Consider the following 18,649-nt stretch of genomic DNA (forward strand, 5'->3'; position numbering starts at 1 on the left):
AATTTCAAATATTTCATAATCGAACGAAAACACGTGCAGGTTTTCATTCCCGTTTTGTCGAATCCGGGTGAAACGACCACGTGGCCCGACGTCGTCGCCGAGGACGTGAAGCGACACGTTTACGAGCTCCGAAATTTGATATGCACGGTAATTATGCTTTCCTACGCGAAGACTCTCGATAGAACGATTCGACAAAAAATGTTATCGTTCGTAGATTCGAAGTAAAATAAGCGGTGAAACTATGCTACCAATGCCGATGGGTATAGAGGAGGTATACGGAGACGCTCCAATTTCTTCCCAACTGCGGCGCAATATGGAAGAAATCGTGATCAAGTGGACGGGTCACATAAGCGAGGTGCTTTCCGAAGACAGTAGTCAGGCGTTAAAAAACGAGGAAAATCCTTTGCCTAAATCAGGTGCGTTTTTTGACAGCTATTTACTGGTTTTTGATTTTGAACGAAGAATTTTATAACATTATTCATGGCAATCAGAACTTACGTTTTGGAGGAAAAGACTGAAAAACGTGGAATCGATTTACGACCAATTGAGAGACCCTCGCATTAAAAGGATGGCTAAGATACTGGAACAGTCAAAAAGCTCCTATCTGCCGTGCTTGCAGACCATCTTCAAGGACGTTGTCGGTGGTAAGGTTTCGATTCTAAAGCGACCCATACAACCTAATTTTTTTATCGCTGTTTACCAATATTACGAAACAGCGGTCGTCGAAGCTCGCGACGTCTGCCTCTATTTGCTTCCACTCCAGAAGTATTTCCAAGAGATCGAAAGTCAATCGTACTTTCCTGATATTCAACCAAGACTGAAGCCCATGATGCACTGTATTTGTTTGACCTGGTCGCGCTCCAAGCACTACTGCAAAAGCAGCCGTATAGTAACTCTGCTGAAAGAGATATCAAACCTCATCATACTGCAGGTAAGAAAAGGAAGCTTGAAAACATATCAGTGTATACTTTATACAAAATGACATCTCCTTCATTCCAAGGCAACAGACTTTCTGGATCCGCATTCCCTATTTCAAGGCGAAATTGAAGACAGTCTATTGAAGCTCACCAGATCCATCGGCGTAATCGAGCACTTCCAGGACGTTTTCGATGTCTTTCGTAACAAGGTTCCGAACTACTTTCGGCACTCAAAGGACCCTGTCGGCTGGACCTTTCACGAGAAGCTCGTTTTCGACAGACTGCTCGAATTCCTGAAGCGGTTGAAAGAGCTCAAAGTTGTACTGGAGCTCGGGCAGGAGTTCTTCAAGCTGGAAAAGGTCGAGATAGCAGGACTGAGAGGAAAGAAGCTTGGACCGATGGTTTTTGATATTTATGAAGATTTTGTTAAGAGATACAACGAGTTTGGCAGTGTGAGTTATGAGATGCTACTGCCGGAGGATCCAGGATTCGACGAAGACATTCAAAAGTTTATGAAGAAGGTAAAGTTACTTGCAGAAGAAAAACGTGCACAAGTTGATAATGATTGTTGAATATCGTGATAGGTCGAAGAATACGATAGAAGGCTGGGCACAATATTCGATCAGGCTTTCTCTGAGTGTCACACCATAGAGAGCATGTACAAGTTTATCGTCAACATCGGCACCATCGTCTCTCGGCCGATCATTTTCAAGCAACTGTATCCGTACTACGAGGATCTTGTTAAAAAAATGCACTCCGAGCTGGACGTTTCCAAAGTACTATAGTTTTTGCATACTTGTAAAGCCGATAAGTTGTAACTGCAGTATTTATATTATTGACGACAAATACTCTTCTAGGTGATTCTCGATGAAAACTTAAAGTTATACGAAAGCACAGGCCAGACGGATAGTGACGAGAGCTTTCCACCAGTGGCTGGAGAGCTTTGCTTTTTAAAGAAACTTAGAATACGCGTGACAAATCCGATAGATTGGATTTCGACGATTGATCATCCAGTCGTCCAGTCGGAAACTATGGGTCTAGCTCTTGATAAACACAAACAGCTTATCGTGAGACACTTTATTTGCTCTTTAACGTTTAATCTCGTTCGATAAAAAGTGTTGATTGATCTTGGATTGTTTCGCCGTTAAGGAATTAATAGGGGAAAAGGAAGAAGAGATTTTTAAGGTGTGGGCAGAAAAGGTGCCAGCAATTGTCGCAAAGGGTTTGTCCAATAAGCTTTTTATTAAAACTGAGGAAGGAAAGTCGACGGGAAATTTGGACGAAGAACTGGCGATGGTGCTCAAGGAGACCAGATACATGGTCATGATTCTAGAAAAGAACGATCTACCGGCGGAGGCTCTGGACGTTTTCGCGCGAGCAACGTTCTTTTACGATAACAACTTGAAGCTCAATAATATTTCAAAATGGTTAGTTGAGGTATAATAAGTGCAGTAAAATCAATGACAGTTGTTTATAAATTCATTCTCATTGATAGGCACAATGAAGTCAACGAGGTCACATCTGAGATCGAAACTATGTTAATCAACGAAGAAATGCAAGCTATCAATGAACTAATAGATTACGGACAGGATAACTACAACTGGAATTCACCCGGTATAAAATTGCGCTGACCTATATTTTAATGCAAAGCACATTCAAACATTTATCTTGATGTTCATTGAAATTTCTTAGAGGTATCCGAGTTTGTGGATAAGCTTCACGACATGACAGGCAGTCTTCACTCTCGCATCCTGCGAGCCCAGGCTAATCTCGCGAATCTACAGCGAAAACTTAACGAATGGGCTCTGGTACCTGTACTCGTGCGTAAGGATAACAAACCGAAGCAGCTGCTGGCCATCGTGGATAGAAAAGAGACGTTCGAAAAGAGATACAGACAGATCGCTGCTGATGCGGAAGAGCTCGTTCGGGTGCTCGAAGAAAATTACAAGCTGTACTTCGATTTGATGCCTGAGGAATTGGAAATTACGGAAGATGGTACGTGATTTCTTATAATCTTCTAAGAATTTTTAGATATAAATATGTGTGATGTATTTTACGTATAGTCGCAGACAATGATTTGGAAGAAGGCGCTGCAGAAAAGAGGTAACGTCTTTGCAACAAACGTATTGTCAACCATAGAATTAGCAGTCGATAATAGTAGCAATAAAACAACAGAGAGGAAGACGCAGGAATCGGCGAAGAAGTCGCAGCTTCAGACGAAGCCGAGAGCGAGGCTGAAGCGTCCGAAGAATCGTTGACTCCTTCCGAAGTTCAGCGTAGAGAGGCAGAAGCCGCCCTGGAAGCCGAGCGCGAGGAACAGCGTCAAGAAAAGTGGAAGTCCTACCTCACCGACATCGATGAGATCGTCGCCAAAGTTCTGATACAGGCAGCTTCTACTAGTATCGGCTACATCTTGAACGAAACCGACGCGAATTCCGACATAGAGCCGCTCTTTGAAATACAGCTTCTGCTGGAGATCTCGAGAATAATATTCAATCCTTCGACGGATATTGAATCGCAGACGGGATTTTATGCTCTCTATGAGGAGATTATGCTCGACATAATGAGGATGGCTACGTTGATTCCGAGGATCGATTTGGAAATTGCAGCTGCGCGTCAAGTTTACACGGTAGGCATTCGTTATTTAATTATTTGAGGTCGATGATTGAAAACTCACGTATATCTTCATACTATTCATAAGTGTTTTCATGTAAATAAACAATAATAAGAACTTATTTTTCATTCTCACAGATAGATTTAGCTGAGAATGAAGGCATAATACTCTTACTAGAAGAAACCTCAGCTCGCGTGAAAAAGGCGTTGGGAGAAGCCGTAGAGTATGCGGAAGTAAATAAACTGTTTTAAGCATACATTTTAGCATTCTGTTACTATAATTATCGTATTTTCAAAGCGCATTTTTGTACTATAAAGCCAGTTATAAATATCGACCGATGAGTTTTTATAGTTTAAAACATATCTGTGTGTATTTTCAGAAATTCGACAAATACTCCTGGCTTTGGGAGGATGACCGTCGCGATTACTTGGATCTTTTTCTACTTTTTGCTCGAACCTTAACCGAAGAGGAAAAAATCCGCGTAGCACAAGCCGACGAGAACGAGCCAATCGCTGGTCTTCCAGACAAGAAGCCCAAGCTCGAGGACTTCAGGAGCGAGTTAGACCGGTTCGCAGATTTGTACAAGGAATGCGAAGCCATTGAGAATAAAAAAGTCATTCAAAAGTGGCTGAAGGTTAACGTAAAGCCTATGAAACAGGGCTTGTTGAACACTGTTTGCAAGTGGTCGAATATGTTGAAGCAATATCTTATAGATAGGGTTAATAAGAGGTACGTTAAGATGCATCTTTTTGTTGAATTTTTTTATTGAGTTTCCTACACTGACGATTTCGATATTTACGTTAGTTTGGAAGATTTGTCAGTGTTTTTAAAAAAGGCTCACGGAAGATTCACAAATCCTGTAGATAAGGACGACTACGACGGGCTTCTCGATACGATCTATTACTTAAAAGAAGTCCGAGATCGGACTTTTGAGATTGACGATATGTTCGAGCCTTTGAAAGTAAGAATCACATATACTTGCAAATAATCCATTGAGCTAAAAATAATGAATTTCTAGGAAACAATTCAATTGCTCAGCGATTACAATGTGGAATTCAGCGACGAAACTTACGATAAGTTGACAGAACTTCCCGAGTTTTGGAACTCCATAAAGAAGCTTGCTGCTCAAGTGAAGCAAGTGGTCGCACCGCTTCTAACCACTCAGATAGAATGGCTGAAGAAAAAGTTCGTTTGGTTCGACTATCGCCAGAAGAAACTACTGGAAAAGTTCCACGGCGAGGAAGTATTCAAGTAAGCCATTGGAATAGTGATACTATATACGTATTAGTAAATCGACGAATTTCTCACTAACAAAACGTCGATTGCAGTCCTGCTTGCGAGAACGTGTACGCGAAACTCGACGCTATCAACGAAAAAGTCGAAGAGTTGCTCGAGGAGCTGCGCGAGCTTGCACGCACCGCTGAAATATTCGAGCAGCCCATGCCGGAGTTCAAAGAGTTGGAGCAATTGCGTCGTGAGCTCAAAATGTTGAAGAGCCTCTGGGACTACGTCAACGTGATCATGTCGAACTTGTCGCAGTGGAAGAAGACCGTTTGGAAGAAGCTCGACATCGAGGGCATGGACGTTGAGTGCAAGAAGCTTACGCGAGAACTGAGACGTTGGTTTCCGAGAATCTGCTATCACCTATATATTTTGTCTGTAAATTACATTCGAATATTCTTTTCCTTAGTTCTAGATAAGGAAGTCAAAAGCTGGGAGCTGCACCACTTTATCGAGGGCCAGTTGCGGAACATGATGTCGTCGTTGAGAGCAGTTTCCGAATTACAAAATCCGGCCATAAGGGAGAGGCACTGGCAGCAGCTAATGGCTGAAACTAAAGTAAAACATAACGTACTTTAATCGTTTAACGCGTATACAGGGAAATCGTACAGTTTTCGTTACTTCATCATCGCAGGTAAAATTCACAATGAACGACAAAACGACACTTGAAGAGCTTTTGAGGCTAGAACTTCACAAGTACGAAGAAGAAGTCAAGAATATCGTCGACAAAGCAGTCAAAGAAATGGGCATGGAAAAGGTTCTGATAGAGTTGAACAAAACGTGGGCCGAATTGGAGTTTGAAAAGGAGTTGCACGATAGAACAAAGCTGTATGTTTTGAGAATCAGCGAGGAAACAATCGATACTCTTGAAGAGAATCAAGTAATTAAACTTTTTGACTTTACTTCGTTAGCAGAGACATTGATACTTAATAACCGAGATGAACGAAAAATTATTTCAGGTGCAACTGCAAAATATGCTGGGATCCAAGTTCATAGCCTATTTCTTGAAAGAGGTAACCGATTGGCAGCAAAAACTGAGCTACGCTGACGCGGTGATCACCATTTGGTTCGAAGTACAGAGAGCTTGGATGCATCTCGAGAGTATATTCATTGGGTCAGAAGATATTAGAAGTCAACTACCGGAAGATTCTAGAAGATTCGAAAGAATAGACCGAGAATTCAAGGTTGGCAAACGACTATGTCATGTGATTAAACAATTGCAATTAATTGTCATCACAATAATTATATCAGGAGATGTTGAGAGAGATGGCGTCGAATTTGAACGTAGTAAAGGCAACGAATAAGCCTCGTTTACTAGAAAAGCTCGAGGAATTAGAGAAACAATTGAGTATGTGCGAGAAAGCTCTTGCGGACTATCTGGAAACAAAGAGACTCGCGTATCCGAGATTTTATTTTGTATCTCCTGCTGATCTACTTGATATACTTAGCAATGGTAAGCATGCGAGTGTTTGCAATGAGTATTGCGATCTTAAATTATTTTTTTAATTTTACAGGAAATAGTCCTGAACTGGTTTGCAGGCACTTATCGAAATTGTATGATTCGATTGCCAATTTGAAATGGAAGATGGACGGCGGTAGAGCTTCCAAGATGGGTATACATTTTGCTGATCGTTAATCTACCTCTGCAATGATTCATTCCTTGCTCTTAATCCGAATGTTTGTTTTTGTTCAGCAAATGCCATGGTCGCCAAAGACGGAGAAATGATGAAGATGTACGGAGTTTGCGACTGCAGTGGAAAGGTAAGTAAAAGTTTATAACATAATCGACAAGTCATAAGAATAGCAATATTTTTAATGTTCGCTGTCTATGCAGGTAGAAGTTTGGTTAAATAGAGTAACTGAGGCGATGAAGCGCACGGTACGCTATCACTTCGGCCAAGCAGTCTCGTCGTACGCGGAAAAACCTCGAGAACAGTGGCTCTTTGATTACGAGGCTCAGCCAGCGCTTTGTGGCACGCAGATTTGGTGGACCAGTGAGGTCAATCAGGCATTTTCTCGCCTAGAAGAAGGTTTCGAAAACGCGCTCAAGGGTACAGTTCCGTTTGCTTTAAAAACCGTATAGAATTCCCTTATTTGAAGAATTTGAACGATTTCACTTTGATAAAACAGACTACCAGAAGAAGCAAATAGCACAGCTGCACGCGCTGATTTCTTTACTGATCGGTGAGCTCACCGAAAACGACCGACAGAAGATCATGACGATCTGCACCATTGACGTGCACGCGCGTGATGTTGTCGCCAAGCTCATCACCATGAAGGCCGAGAACGCGTCGAGCTTTCAGTGGCAGTCCCAGCTTCGACACAGGTAGCTAAAGCGTCCAGAACAATTATTCCCCATCCTTTAAGATGACACAGAATTACCAGCTCATTTCGCCGATGATCATTCACGTAGATGGGACGATAAGCAAGGAGATTGTTTTGCCAATATTTGCGATGCCAGTTTCGCCTACGCGTACGAATATCTGGGCAACGTTCCGCGATTGGTGATCACTCCGCTAACCGATCGTTGCTACATCACGTTGACACAGTCCTTACATCTCGTAATGGGCGGTGCACCCGCGGGACCAGCGGGTACCGGTAAAACCGAGACCACCAAGGATCTTGGTCGTGCACTTGGCCAGATGGTCTACGTGTTCAACTGCTCCGAGCAGATGGACTACAAGGTAGGGTAATATGAATGCTTCGCATAAGAAATTTGTAAATTATCTATAATAACATTTTAGTCTTGTGGAAACATCTACAAAGGCCTAGCGCAAACTGGTGCTTGGGGCTGCTTCGACGAGTTCAATCGTATCAGTGTAGAGGTACTCTCGGTCGTCGCCGTCCAGGTCAAGAGCGTACTCGACGGTATTAAGAGCGGTAAAAAAACTTTCATGTTTTTTGGACAAGAGCTGAATCTCGTGCGGACCGTCGGCATGTTCATCACCATGAATCCTGGCTATGCTGGGCGTACGGAATTGCCTGAGAATTTAAAAGCACTATTCAGGTGAGGAGCGTGCAGATAAACTGTATGCAATTTTTTACAGTTTTGTACATATAACTACGATTATATGAAAATTAGACCATGCGCTATGGTGGTCCCGGACTTCGAACTGATTTGCGAGATTATGCTGGTAGCCGAGGGTTTCCAGGAAGCCCGTCTTCTCGCACGCAAGTTCATCACACTGTATACACTTTGCCGTGAGCTGCTGTCTAAGCAGGACCACTACGATTGGGGACTGCGAGCCATCAAATCCGTCCTCGTAGTCGCGGGTAAACTTAAGCGCGGCGATCGACTTAGGCCCGAGGACCAGGTGCTCATGCGAGCACTTCGAGACTTCAACACTCCAAAGATCGTTACGGACGACGTGCCTGTATTCATGGGACTTATCGGTAAGTTCATTGACTTTGAATTAAATTTGTAGAAGTATACACTCTTTAATTGGTTCGTTCTGTCAAGGTGATCTCTTCCCTGCACTGGATGTGCCGAGAAAACGCGACATGGAGTTCGAGAAAGCAGTGCGACAGGCTGCACTGGATCTCAAACTGCAACCAGAGGATGGATTTATACTAAAAGTATAAGATTAACGCCCTTTAAAAACGACAGGTATTCACGTTGCTGTTTGCTCCAGATCGTGCAACTCGAAGAATTGCTGTTTGTTCGTCACTCCGTGTTCATCGTGGGCTTCGCAGGGACTGGTAAAACGGAGGTCTGGAAAACGCTGTTCCGCACCTATCAAAATCAGAAACGCAAACCGTACTTCAACGACCTTAATCCCAAAGCCGTAACGAACGACGAGCTCTTCGGTATCATTAATCCGGCAACCAGAGAATGGAAAGATGGGTATGATTAAAAGATTTTTCTGTTGTGAATTTCAAGCACAAATTCGACGTGACTGTGTCTTCTCAGCTTGGTGTCTATACTCATGCGCGACCAAGCAAACATGCACGGCGATGGTCCGAAATGGCTGATATTCGACGGCGACATTGACCCTATGTGGATCGAGTCGCTCAACACCGTGATGGACGACAACAAAGTCCTGACTCTTGCTAGTAACGAACGTATCGCCCTAACGAAACAGATGAGACTGCTCTTCGAGATTTCCAATCTGAGGTTTATAATCAGAACTGCATACATAAGTTTATTAAATTATTTGATTCGTAGAATGAAATTATTTATTCTAGAACTGCCACTCCGGCTACCGTCTCGAGAGCTGGCATTCTGTACATCAATCCGCAAGATCTTGGCTGGAATCCGTGAGTACAGGATGATTAAAGGCGCCGCTTGATTTTACATGGAAAATTATTTCAACAGATTCGTGCAGAGCTGGATAGAAACTCGAGATCCAGTTGAGCGCGGGAATCTTCTGATTCTGTTTGAAAAGTACATACCGCCGTTGCTCGACGTGACCAAAACGAAATTCAAAAAGATCACGCCGATCCCGGAAATCTGCCACCTTGAAATGCTCTGCAACCTTTTGGATTGCTTCTTGACAAAAGACAACGTACCTCCCGATTGTCCGAAAGAATGGTCAGATGAAAGCAATTTTAAAGCTATGCAAACTTCAATGTAGATGTTTATACGTGAAAATCTCGTAAAATGCAGGTACGAGCTGTACTTTGCCTTTGCTTGTATCTGGGCATTTGGTTCTGCACTGTTCCAAGATCAACTGGTCGACTGGCGCAACGAGTTCAGTAAGTGGTGGCTGAGCGAGTTCAAGGCCGTTAAGTTTCCTACTGGTGGATCCATCTTCGGCTACTTCATTGATTCTGAGACGAAGAAGCTCGTACCCTGGGAGGAAAAGGTCAGCCGATTCGATCTTGATCCGGAACTGCCACTTCAGGTACTCTACAGCATTGATTAATTTAATTTTTTTTTTTAAACTCTTAAACTGTCGATTTTTTATTTTAAAATTATTATTTTGTAGGCCACTTTGGTACCGACCGGCGAGACGGTGCGTATCCGATTCTTCATGGACCTTCTGATGGCTCGTAGAGTTCCAGTGATGTTGATCGGTGGAGCAGGTTCTGGCAAAAGTGTCATTGTAGCTGATAAACTATCCAGTCTGCCAGACAACTACAACGTAGCCAATGTGCCATTCAATTACTACACAACGTCTGGTATGAGAATAGTAACCCCTCTTGTAGTGTTTGGGTTTTTTTCGGCACAAATTGTGTGCGAATGAATATTTTGTTTTCTAGAAATGCTGCAAAGAGTACTAGAGAAACCTCTGGAGAAGAAAGCCGGTCGTAATTTCGGGCCACCGGGAACAAAGTCTCTGGTTTACTTCGTCGACGATCTGAATATGCCGGAAGTAGATACCTACGGAACAGTCCAGCCGCATACGATCATTCGGCAACACATGGATTATGGTCACTGGTAAAGAATACTGATCGATCCAAGACGTTATCGCTTTCATATAGATTTAAACAGCGCAATTATTTTTTTATTGAATTCAACCATCGCATAGGTACGATAGAACAAAGTTCACCTTGAAAGATGTCCACAATACGCAATACGTCTCGTGCATGAATCCAACAGCCGGAAGCTTTACGATCGATCCTCGACTTCAGCGTCACTTTGCTGCCTTTGCCGTCAGGTATACTTTGTGGAAGCATTTTTAAAGCAATGAAATTTAATTGATCAAAGACATGAAGGATATGATTTTTACAAAAAAAGCTTTCCTGGAAAAGAGGCACTTGCAACAATATACAGTCAGATACTGGACCAACATCTAATCAACCCAACGCATAAAATAACACCTCTCATAGGCAAGATAGCGGATTCGTTCATAGACGCGGCTTTGTTTCTACATGACAAAGTCACGGCGACTTTCTTGCCTACGGCCATCAAATTTCACTACGTGTTCAATTTGAGAGATCTGTCTAATATCTTCCAGGCAAATAAAATATTTCAAACACTAATTTTGTAGGATAATTATATACTATACTAGCATCGTTGTTACGTTATCAATTTAGGGACTTCTTTTTGCGAATGGCAATACGATTCCAAACGTCGTGACGTTTTTGCGTCTGTTTGTTCACGAAGCTACGAGGGTTTACTGCGACAAGCTCGTTAGCTTTGAAGATAAAACAGCATTCGAGCAGTTACTTCGTGAAGCTCTCAGGAAGAACATTCCCGTGCGTGATTCTATTCAGATAATTATTTGTTAGAGTACTTTTCTCTAATCATCGTTTGTCACTTGACAGATGTTCGAGGAGGATCCAGTATTTGCGGAACCAATCATATTCTGTCACTTTGCGGAAGGCGTCGGTGATCCAAAGTACATGCCAATTCGAGAGTGGCCGCAACTTGAGAAATTGCTTGCAGATGCACTTACGAATTACAATGAATTAGTGCGTACAGTTTGATAATAATTTGTGAAAATTTTACGACTTATTTAAAACGAGATGTCAAATTGTTTTCAAGGTATCAGCGATGAATCTGGTAATGTTCGAAGACGCTATGTATCACGTCTGTCGCATCAACCGCATCTTGGAGTCGCCTAGAGGTAACGCACTGCTCGTCGGTGTTGGTGGAAGTGGAAAGCAGTCGTTGTCGCGGTTGTCGTCTTTCATTTCATCCTTAGAAGTAACCGCTATAGCCAACGCATAATACTTGTGAAATATGTCGAAACTGACATCTTTTACAATATACATTTTCGTAATAGGTGTTCCAAGTGCAGCTTAGAAAGGGCTACTCTATTAATGATCTCAAGGCCGACCTAGCGATTCTTTATACTAAAGCTGGAATAAAGAACATAGGCATCACATTCTTGATGACGGACTCGCAAGTAGCACAAGAGAGGTTTTTAGTGGTTGTTAACGACATGCTTGCCTCTGGCGAGATCCCCGATCTCTTCCCTGATGATCAAATCGACGGCATCATCGGAGCTATGCGAAACGAGGTCATTAAAATCAGCATATAGCAATAATTAATACTAAAATTTAAGTATAAACTATTTTGTTTTTTATAGGTAAAACAAGCAGGAATGCTGGATACCAAAGAGAATTGCTGGAAGTTCTTCATAGACAAGGTACGCAAGCAACTGAAGTGCATTCTGTGCTTCTCACCGGTTGGTGCTACACTGAGGAAACGAGCCCGACAATTCCCAGCCATCGTCAATTGCACATCCATAAATTGGTTTCAAGATTGGCCACAGGAGGCCCTCGAATCTGTTTCTTTGCAATTTCTCGCGGTAAATAGCCCATTTCTCGATCGTAATTAACGATTTAGGTACAAATTGTGCTGAACGTATCTTTACTCAGGAGCTCGACGTCCTTCCCGAGGAATTTAGGCAGCCGGTGTCTCTGTTCATGTCGTTCGTCCACACGAGCGTCAACGAAGTTTCAAAGATTTACCTGCAGAACGAGAGACGTTACAACTACACGACTCCCAAATCCTTCTTGGAGCAAATCGCTCTCTACGCGAAGCTTCTAAAAGAGAAAACCGTAAACTTGAAAGCCATGATCGAGAGATTGGAAAACGGCTTGGAGAAACTCAACTCGTGCGCTGGACAAGTAACGAATTTTACTTTGAAAATAGTTAAAACACTGATTTTTCCTTATAAACTGAAATATTTAAAAACTATGGCAATTAGGTCGACGAATTGAAAGTTGTACTGGCCGTGCAAGAAGTCGACCTTAAGAAGAAAAATGAAGTAGCCGACAAGATTCTGGCGGAGGTCACAGCCGAGAACACCAAGGCCGAAGTGGAAAAAGCCTTCGGTAATAGACTCTGGAAATCCCCCGTTTATGCATAAAGATAACGTTATACCTTTTCATAAACACGCAGTGTCCGAGGAGGAAGCGAAGGTGGCCGAGATCAAGGAGAGTGTCTCGGAGAAGCAGAGAAAGTGCGACGAGGATCTCGCGAAAGCCGAGCCTGCGGTGCGCCAGGCCGAAGCTGCTCTAAATACTCTTAACAAAGTAAATTGCAACACTGAGATCCACTCCTTCGTGCATAAGTAAACGTATATACTATGAATAACGATAATTCCCGATGTAGAATAACCTGACAGAATTGAAAGCCTTCGCTTCGCCACCCGAAGCTGTAGCCAAGGTAGCTCAAGCCGTTCTAGTGCTGTTCTCGCCGAAAGGTAAAGTACCAAAGGACCGTAGCTGGAAAGCTTGCAAAGCCATGATGGGCGGCGCCGATCAGTTCCTGTCCAGCCTCAAGAACTACGACAAGGAGAATATCCATCCGGAAGTTGTCAAGGCTATCCAGCCTTACATCAACGATAAAGGTACTATTGTACAATTCACAGAATTGATTATTTTTAATGTCATTTGACGATGCTACTGATGATTTTTCAAGAATTCGATCCGGAATTCATACAATCGAAGTCTCAAGCGGCAGCTGGTCTCTGCAGCTGGGTGATTAACATCATGGTGTTCCATTACATCAACGAGAACGTCAAGCCGCTAAGACAGGCTCTCGCGCAAGCCAACGCCGAGCTCAAAGCAGCCTTGGATAAGCTCACCGCACTGCGCGCTCGCTTAGCGGTACATTAAGAAAGAAAACGAATTTATCATGCAATTTTTCGCGAGTATAACGATTACGTGACGGAACTATTCTAGGAATTGCAAAAAGTGCTGGACGCTTTAGGCGAGAAAATGGAAATAGCTATGGCTGAGAAGCAGAAGTGCCAGAAGGAGGCAGATGCTACGGCTATGGCGATAGATTTGGCGAACCGACTGGTGAACGGTCTTGCTTCCGAAAAGATTCGCTGGGCGGAAACTGTGGAGGAGTAGGTTACACAATTGTTCTTCAAAAAAATTATTATTATCAAATGAAATTTTTCAATTCAGGCTCAAAGCATCGGGTATCAAGATTCCCGGCGACGTCCTGCTGGTCACTGCATTTATATCCTACGTTGGCTGCTTCAGTCGCAAGTACCGGCTGGACTTATTGAACGTGCATTGGTTGCCGTTCATGAGCAGTTTGAGCACACCTATACCGCGGACCGAGGATCTCGATCCACTGACTTTGCTTACAGACGACGCGCAAATCGCTCAGTGGAATAACGAGGGTATAGATTGTACACGATACATTCAAGAAAGTGCAACTTATTTTCGTAAAATCATCGCCTAAGGTCTGCCAACGGATCGAATGTCGGCTGAGAACGCGACGATCCTGACGAATTCGGCTCGATGGCCTCTGATGATCGATCCTCAACTCCAGGGCCTCAAGTGGATCAAGAACAAGTACGGGGATGAACTGAAGATCCTGAGACTGACGCAGAGAAACTACCTGGACAAAATTGAGTTTGCGATCAGCAATGGTGAAATAGTCCTGCTGGAGAACATCATGGAAACCGTCGACGCTGTGCTCGATCCTATTCTTGGACGCGTTTTAGTGAAGAAAGGAAGGTAAGTCTAACTCTCGTGCTCTCTATAAGTAAACTTCAATTTCTTGAAGAATAGCAGTTTAAAATGCAATTTTTCAGTGCGGTTAAAATAGGTGACAGAGAAGTCGACTACAATCCCCAGTTCCGTCTGATTCTGCAAACGAAACTGGCGAACCCACACTACAAGCCAGAGATGCAGGCGCAGACTACACTGATCAACTTTACAGTCACACAGGACGGTCTCGAGGAACAGCTGCTAGGAGAGGTCGTGAAAGCCGAAAGACCAGACCTAGAGGCAACCAAGTCTGAGCTCACCAAACAGCAGAACACCTTCAAAATCACGCTGAAGACTCTGGAGGACGATTTGCTTCAGAGGTTTCATTTTTATCAACAAAATCAGTCTGACAGTCCTAATTTTCAATCCGTATTTTGTCGATGACTAATTGAACTTCAGACTGTCGTCAGCTGGACCAAACGTCCTGAGCGACGTAGCTCTTGTGGAAAACCTCGAGACAACGAAACGTACCGCAGCGGAGATCGAGTTACAGGTAGCGGAGGCTAAGGTAACAGCGGTGCGCATTGACGAGGCTCGCGAATGGTATCGTCCAGCTGCTTCGCGCGCTAGCTTGCTGTACTTCATCCTGAACGACCTCAGCAAGATCAACATGCTTTATCAGTTTTCGCTGAAAGCCTTCAGTGTCGTCTTCCAAAACGCCATTAGGTCATATATCTTAGTTCACAGAGTTATGTTCTCGTTCTTCAGAGTGGCGTTATGTGCTAATGATTTTCTCAATTTAGGTTTGCCGTGGCAGCGGAGAACATAAGTAAGCGAGTCGCAAACCTGATCGACAGTATCACTTATTTGGTGTTCGTTTACACGAGCAGAGGCCTGTTCGAAGCAGACAAGTTGACCTTTTTGTGCCAAATGGCTATTCAGGTATATTCTTCGTCAATTCATAGTATGAAATAGTAAAATCCTTTGAAATTCTAAATATTCCTCGCAGATCCTTTTGCAAACAAAAGAAATAAACCGGTCCGAGGTGGACTTCCTTCTGCGCTACCCTTTCGACCCCAACGTCGTCAGTCCCGTGGACTTTTTGGGCAACTCGAGCTGGGCTGGCATCAAGCTCTTAAGCAGTCGCGAAGAATTTTTCAACCTCGACAAGGACATCGAGGGAGCGGCCAAGCGCTGGAAAAAGTTCGTCGAGTCGGAGAATCCGGAACGCGAAAAATTCCCTTCGGAGTGGAAGAACAAAACGGCTTTCCAGAGACTCTGCATGATGCGCTGTCTCCGACTGGACCGAATGACTTATGCCGTCAAGTGAGTCCGTTTGTCTCGTTATTTGCATTATTTGTCAAGATTTATTTGATAAATATATTTTGCTTCGAGTAGATGCTTTGTAGAAGAGAAGCTAGGCCCGAAATTCACCGAGTCGCGATCTCCGCCTTTCACCAAATCCTTCGAAGAAACCAGCTCTATTACTCCAGTTTTCTTCATCTTGTCTCCCGGCGTTGACCCCCTTAAAGTAACCTGATTTCCTTTCAAATCTGCATTTATTTTTTTAAGCGCATATCTCGATTAAAAAAATTACGCGTATAACCCTCTGTAAAACAGCCCATAATTAATGATATCCTTTTTTTTTAATTGTTGATTATTTAGGATGTAGAAAAATTAGGTCAAAAACTGGGCTTCACATCGGAGGCGCGAAAGTTCCACAACGTGTCCCTAGGTCAAGGTCAGGAGCCCGTGGCCGAGGCGGCGATGGACTTCGCGGCCACTGAGGGACACTGGGTGATTCTACAGAACGTGCATTTGGTGAAGAATTGGCTAAGCAGTCTCGAGAAGAAGCTCGAGCAGCTTTCGGAGGACCCGCACGACGATTACAGGCTGTTTATCAGCGCTGAGCCATCGGCCGATCCCCACGAATCCATCATTCCACAGGTCGATATTTATTTTTGTGCGGAAATCTGCTCTTTACAGAATAATACCTATGATCTTCGTGAAAATTATTTAGGGAATTCTGGAATCCGCCATAAAAATAACCAACGAACCGCCGACGGGAATGCACGCAAACATCCACAAAGCTCTCGACAACTTTAGCCAAGAGACTCTAGAATCCTGTACGAAAGAAGCCGAGTTCAAGGGAGTGCTCTTCGCACTGTGCTACTACCACGCTGTCGTCGCGGAGAGACGAAGATTCGGGCCGCAGGGCTGGAATAGAGTACCTACATCAGCAACAATTACTCGTACACATGCCAGCGTGAAATCTTCCGAAAAGGGCACAAAATAAACCTTTACCCGCAGATATACCCCTTCAACTTTGGCGATCTGACGATAAGCGTCTCGGTGCTGCTGAACTATCTGGAGAACAATAGCCGAGTGCCGTGGGAGGACCTACGCTACCTCTTCGGTGAAATCATGTACGGCGGCCACATAACCGACGACTGGGACCGTCGACTGTGCCGCACCTACCTGCTCGAGTTCCTCAAGCCTGAGCTCGTCGAGGGGGACCTCAACTTCGCTCCGGGGTTTCCAGCCCCGCCCAACACCGACTACGTTTCCTACCACCAGTACGTCGACGATTACCTGCCGACCGAAAGTCCGGTGCTCTATGGACTGCATCCGAATGCGGAGATCGGTACGATAGATCGCTATGCTTTTGAGTCACGATCGATTGCACGGAATTCACGATATGCGCTTAGGTTTTCTGACCGTCACGTCGGAGAATCTGTTCCGCACGGTTCTCGAGATGCAGCCGAGGGACGTCGGCGAAGCCGCGGGTGTGGGTATGTCGCGGGAGGATAAGGTCAAGTCCATCATCGAGGACTTGCTGGACAAATTGCCCGAGGAATTCAACGTTCCGGAGCTGATGACCAAGGTTTGCCGGAAACAGATTTTCCGGAGTCGTTGATCGATCGATGAATACAACAATTTTATGCGCGCGCTTCAGGTCGAGGAACGAACGCCTTACACCATCGTCGCCTTCCAAGAGTGCGAGAGGATGAATATTTTATGCTCGGAACTCCGGAGATCCTTGCGCGAGCTCGAACTCGGTCTAAAAGTACGTGAATATTATTTATTCCGAGTTTTCATACGCGTATAGGACAAATAGAAATGACGTCAGCGCTCTCGTTGGAACCAACAAGGTTACAAAGTACTCTGTATGGTTCACATGAAAAGCTAAGCTGAACACGTTCAAAGCTGCAAAGCTTTATTTCTCATGCTTCGCTCGCAGGTAAACAGGTAATGCATTGTATGGGGGGAGGGGGTGAACCACATACATGACGGGGCTCCATTTTATTGCATGCAAGAATAATTTATACTTTTTAATTTACAATATTCGTTTGTTGGACAAAAATTCATTTAAAACGTGAATCCTATGTTTCACATTAAAATCTTCGTATAAACTAATTTGACATACTCGTATAATTTTATGAAAATACGTTTCTACTCAATAGGGAGAACTGACGATCAATGCCGACATGGAAGATTTGCAAAATTACCTCTACATGGACGTGGTGCCACCGTCGTGGACGAGACGCGCCTACCCCTCGAGCCTCGGTCTCACGAGCTGGTTCGCCGATCTGCTGACTCGGTACACCGAGCTCCACGCCTGGACTGCCGATTTCAATGTAATTATAAAGATCATAATTTATGTAAAAACGATACATAACGAACGCAACGATGCATTTACCTCTAGCTGCCGTCCTCGGTATGGTTGGCCGGGTTCTTCAACCCTCAGTCGTTCCTCACAGCGATTATGCAGCAAACGGCTCGCAAAAACGAGTGGCCTTTGGACAAGATGTGCCTCTACTGCGACGTAACCAAGAAGCAGAAGGACGAGTTCAAGTGGGTCCAACAAAATCTGAAATTGCAAATTCAACAATAACTACCTTGCCAAAACGATTAAAATTATAAACTTAAATTTTCAGCGCACCGCCTCGGGAGGGCGCCTACATAAACGGTCTCTTCATGGAAGGCGCGCGCTGGGACACGGCGACGGGCTCGATCGCGGATTCGCGTCTCAAGGAGCTGTTTCCTCAGATGCCCGTCGTCTACATCAAAGCCACCACTCAGGACAAGCAGGATCTCAAGAACATGTACGAGTGTCCGGTTTATCGAACGCGATCGCGAGGACTAACATACGTATGGACGTTCAATCTGAAGAGCAAAGACAAGCCTACCAAATGGACCCTGGCTGGAGTTGCCATTTTATTGCAAACTTGAAAATTTATTGTTCATTGTGTGTATTGTTATTGTTTTTTCGAGCGTCTGGCTTTGGTTTTAGTAAAATCTGTCTTTAAGCGGATGTAGAGTTTTTGTCGTATTATGGTGAGAAAATCGATAACAGCATTTTCTGCAGACTTCCTTTGATTATAAAACTGCTACTGGCTTCGACTCGGGGAGATTAGAATTGGCGACGCTGTGCGCGATGTGTCTCTTATCTTTCATCATAGTCATCGATACGCAGCCGATAACTGCTATT

At 44.0% G+C, this 18,649-nt stretch overlaps 1 protein-coding gene across 1 annotated transcript in view; it reads left to right on the forward strand.

Annotated features, from left to right (window-relative positions):
- The window catches only part of LOC100115883 (dynein beta chain, ciliary-like), a 19,053-nt gene extending 663 nt beyond the window's left edge, over positions 1–18,390 (forward strand). Inside the window, exons 3-66 of the mRNA XM_008210642.4 lie at positions 40–147; positions 215–416; positions 492–644; positions 717–931; positions 1,001–1,438; positions 1,502–1,693; positions 1,775–1,984; positions 2,067–2,344; positions 2,413–2,531; positions 2,610–2,912; positions 2,981–3,020; positions 3,093–3,546; positions 3,669–3,764; positions 3,911–4,260; positions 4,336–4,492; positions 4,550–4,782; positions 4,860–5,149; positions 5,222–5,370; positions 5,447–5,692; positions 5,772–5,996; positions 6,064–6,265; positions 6,327–6,425; positions 6,506–6,573; positions 6,647–6,863; positions 6,943–7,138; positions 7,226–7,496; positions 7,557–7,819; positions 7,895–8,205; positions 8,273–8,388; positions 8,445–8,656; positions 8,723–8,926; positions 8,998–9,069; positions 9,128–9,343; positions 9,419–9,656; positions 9,741–9,933; positions 10,015–10,192; positions 10,284–10,412; positions 10,493–10,712; positions 10,792–10,953; positions 11,023–11,169; positions 11,243–11,404; positions 11,484–11,720; positions 11,790–12,011; positions 12,082–12,333; positions 12,414–12,540; positions 12,608–12,741; positions 12,821–13,058; positions 13,130–13,317; positions 13,393–13,562; positions 13,624–13,844; positions 13,908–14,184; positions 14,262–14,537; positions 14,617–14,883; positions 14,961–15,099; positions 15,167–15,483; positions 15,556–15,688; positions 15,823–16,104; positions 16,178–16,384; positions 16,468–16,801; positions 16,866–17,041; positions 17,114–17,224; positions 17,622–17,795; positions 17,864–18,012; positions 18,096–18,390. Coding sequence (XP_008208864.1) covers positions 40–147; positions 215–416; positions 492–644; positions 717–931; positions 1,001–1,438; positions 1,502–1,693; positions 1,775–1,984; positions 2,067–2,344; positions 2,413–2,531; positions 2,610–2,912; positions 2,981–3,020; positions 3,093–3,546; positions 3,669–3,764; positions 3,911–4,260; positions 4,336–4,492; positions 4,550–4,782; positions 4,860–5,149; positions 5,222–5,370; positions 5,447–5,692; positions 5,772–5,996; positions 6,064–6,265; positions 6,327–6,425; positions 6,506–6,573; positions 6,647–6,863; positions 6,943–7,138; positions 7,226–7,496; positions 7,557–7,819; positions 7,895–8,205; positions 8,273–8,388; positions 8,445–8,656; positions 8,723–8,926; positions 8,998–9,069; positions 9,128–9,343; positions 9,419–9,656; positions 9,741–9,933; positions 10,015–10,192; positions 10,284–10,412; positions 10,493–10,712; positions 10,792–10,953; positions 11,023–11,169; positions 11,243–11,404; positions 11,484–11,720; positions 11,790–12,011; positions 12,082–12,333; positions 12,414–12,540; positions 12,608–12,741; positions 12,821–13,058; positions 13,130–13,317; positions 13,393–13,562; positions 13,624–13,844; positions 13,908–14,184; positions 14,262–14,537; positions 14,617–14,883; positions 14,961–15,099; positions 15,167–15,483; positions 15,556–15,688; positions 15,823–16,104; positions 16,178–16,384; positions 16,468–16,801; positions 16,866–17,041; positions 17,114–17,224; positions 17,622–17,795; positions 17,864–18,012; positions 18,096–18,390 — 13,260 coding nt within the window. The remainder of the gene's footprint in view (positions 1–39; positions 148–214; positions 417–491; positions 645–716; positions 932–1,000; positions 1,439–1,501; positions 1,694–1,774; positions 1,985–2,066; positions 2,345–2,412; positions 2,532–2,609; positions 2,913–2,980; positions 3,021–3,092; positions 3,547–3,668; positions 3,765–3,910; positions 4,261–4,335; positions 4,493–4,549; positions 4,783–4,859; positions 5,150–5,221; positions 5,371–5,446; positions 5,693–5,771; positions 5,997–6,063; positions 6,266–6,326; positions 6,426–6,505; positions 6,574–6,646; positions 6,864–6,942; positions 7,139–7,225; positions 7,497–7,556; positions 7,820–7,894; positions 8,206–8,272; positions 8,389–8,444; positions 8,657–8,722; positions 8,927–8,997; positions 9,070–9,127; positions 9,344–9,418; positions 9,657–9,740; positions 9,934–10,014; positions 10,193–10,283; positions 10,413–10,492; positions 10,713–10,791; positions 10,954–11,022; positions 11,170–11,242; positions 11,405–11,483; positions 11,721–11,789; positions 12,012–12,081; positions 12,334–12,413; positions 12,541–12,607; positions 12,742–12,820; positions 13,059–13,129; positions 13,318–13,392; positions 13,563–13,623; positions 13,845–13,907; positions 14,185–14,261; positions 14,538–14,616; positions 14,884–14,960; positions 15,100–15,166; positions 15,484–15,555; positions 15,689–15,822; positions 16,105–16,177; positions 16,385–16,467; positions 16,802–16,865; positions 17,042–17,113; positions 17,225–17,621; positions 17,796–17,863; positions 18,013–18,095) is intronic.
- Positions 18,391–18,649: the final 259 nt, after the last annotated feature.

The sequence above is a fragment of the Nasonia vitripennis genome, chromosome 1 (assembly GCF_009193385.2).
Source record: "Nasonia vitripennis strain AsymCx chromosome 1, Nvit_psr_1.1, whole genome shotgun sequence".
Taxonomy (NCBI): Eukaryota; Metazoa; Arthropoda; class Insecta; order Hymenoptera; family Pteromalidae; genus Nasonia; species Nasonia vitripennis.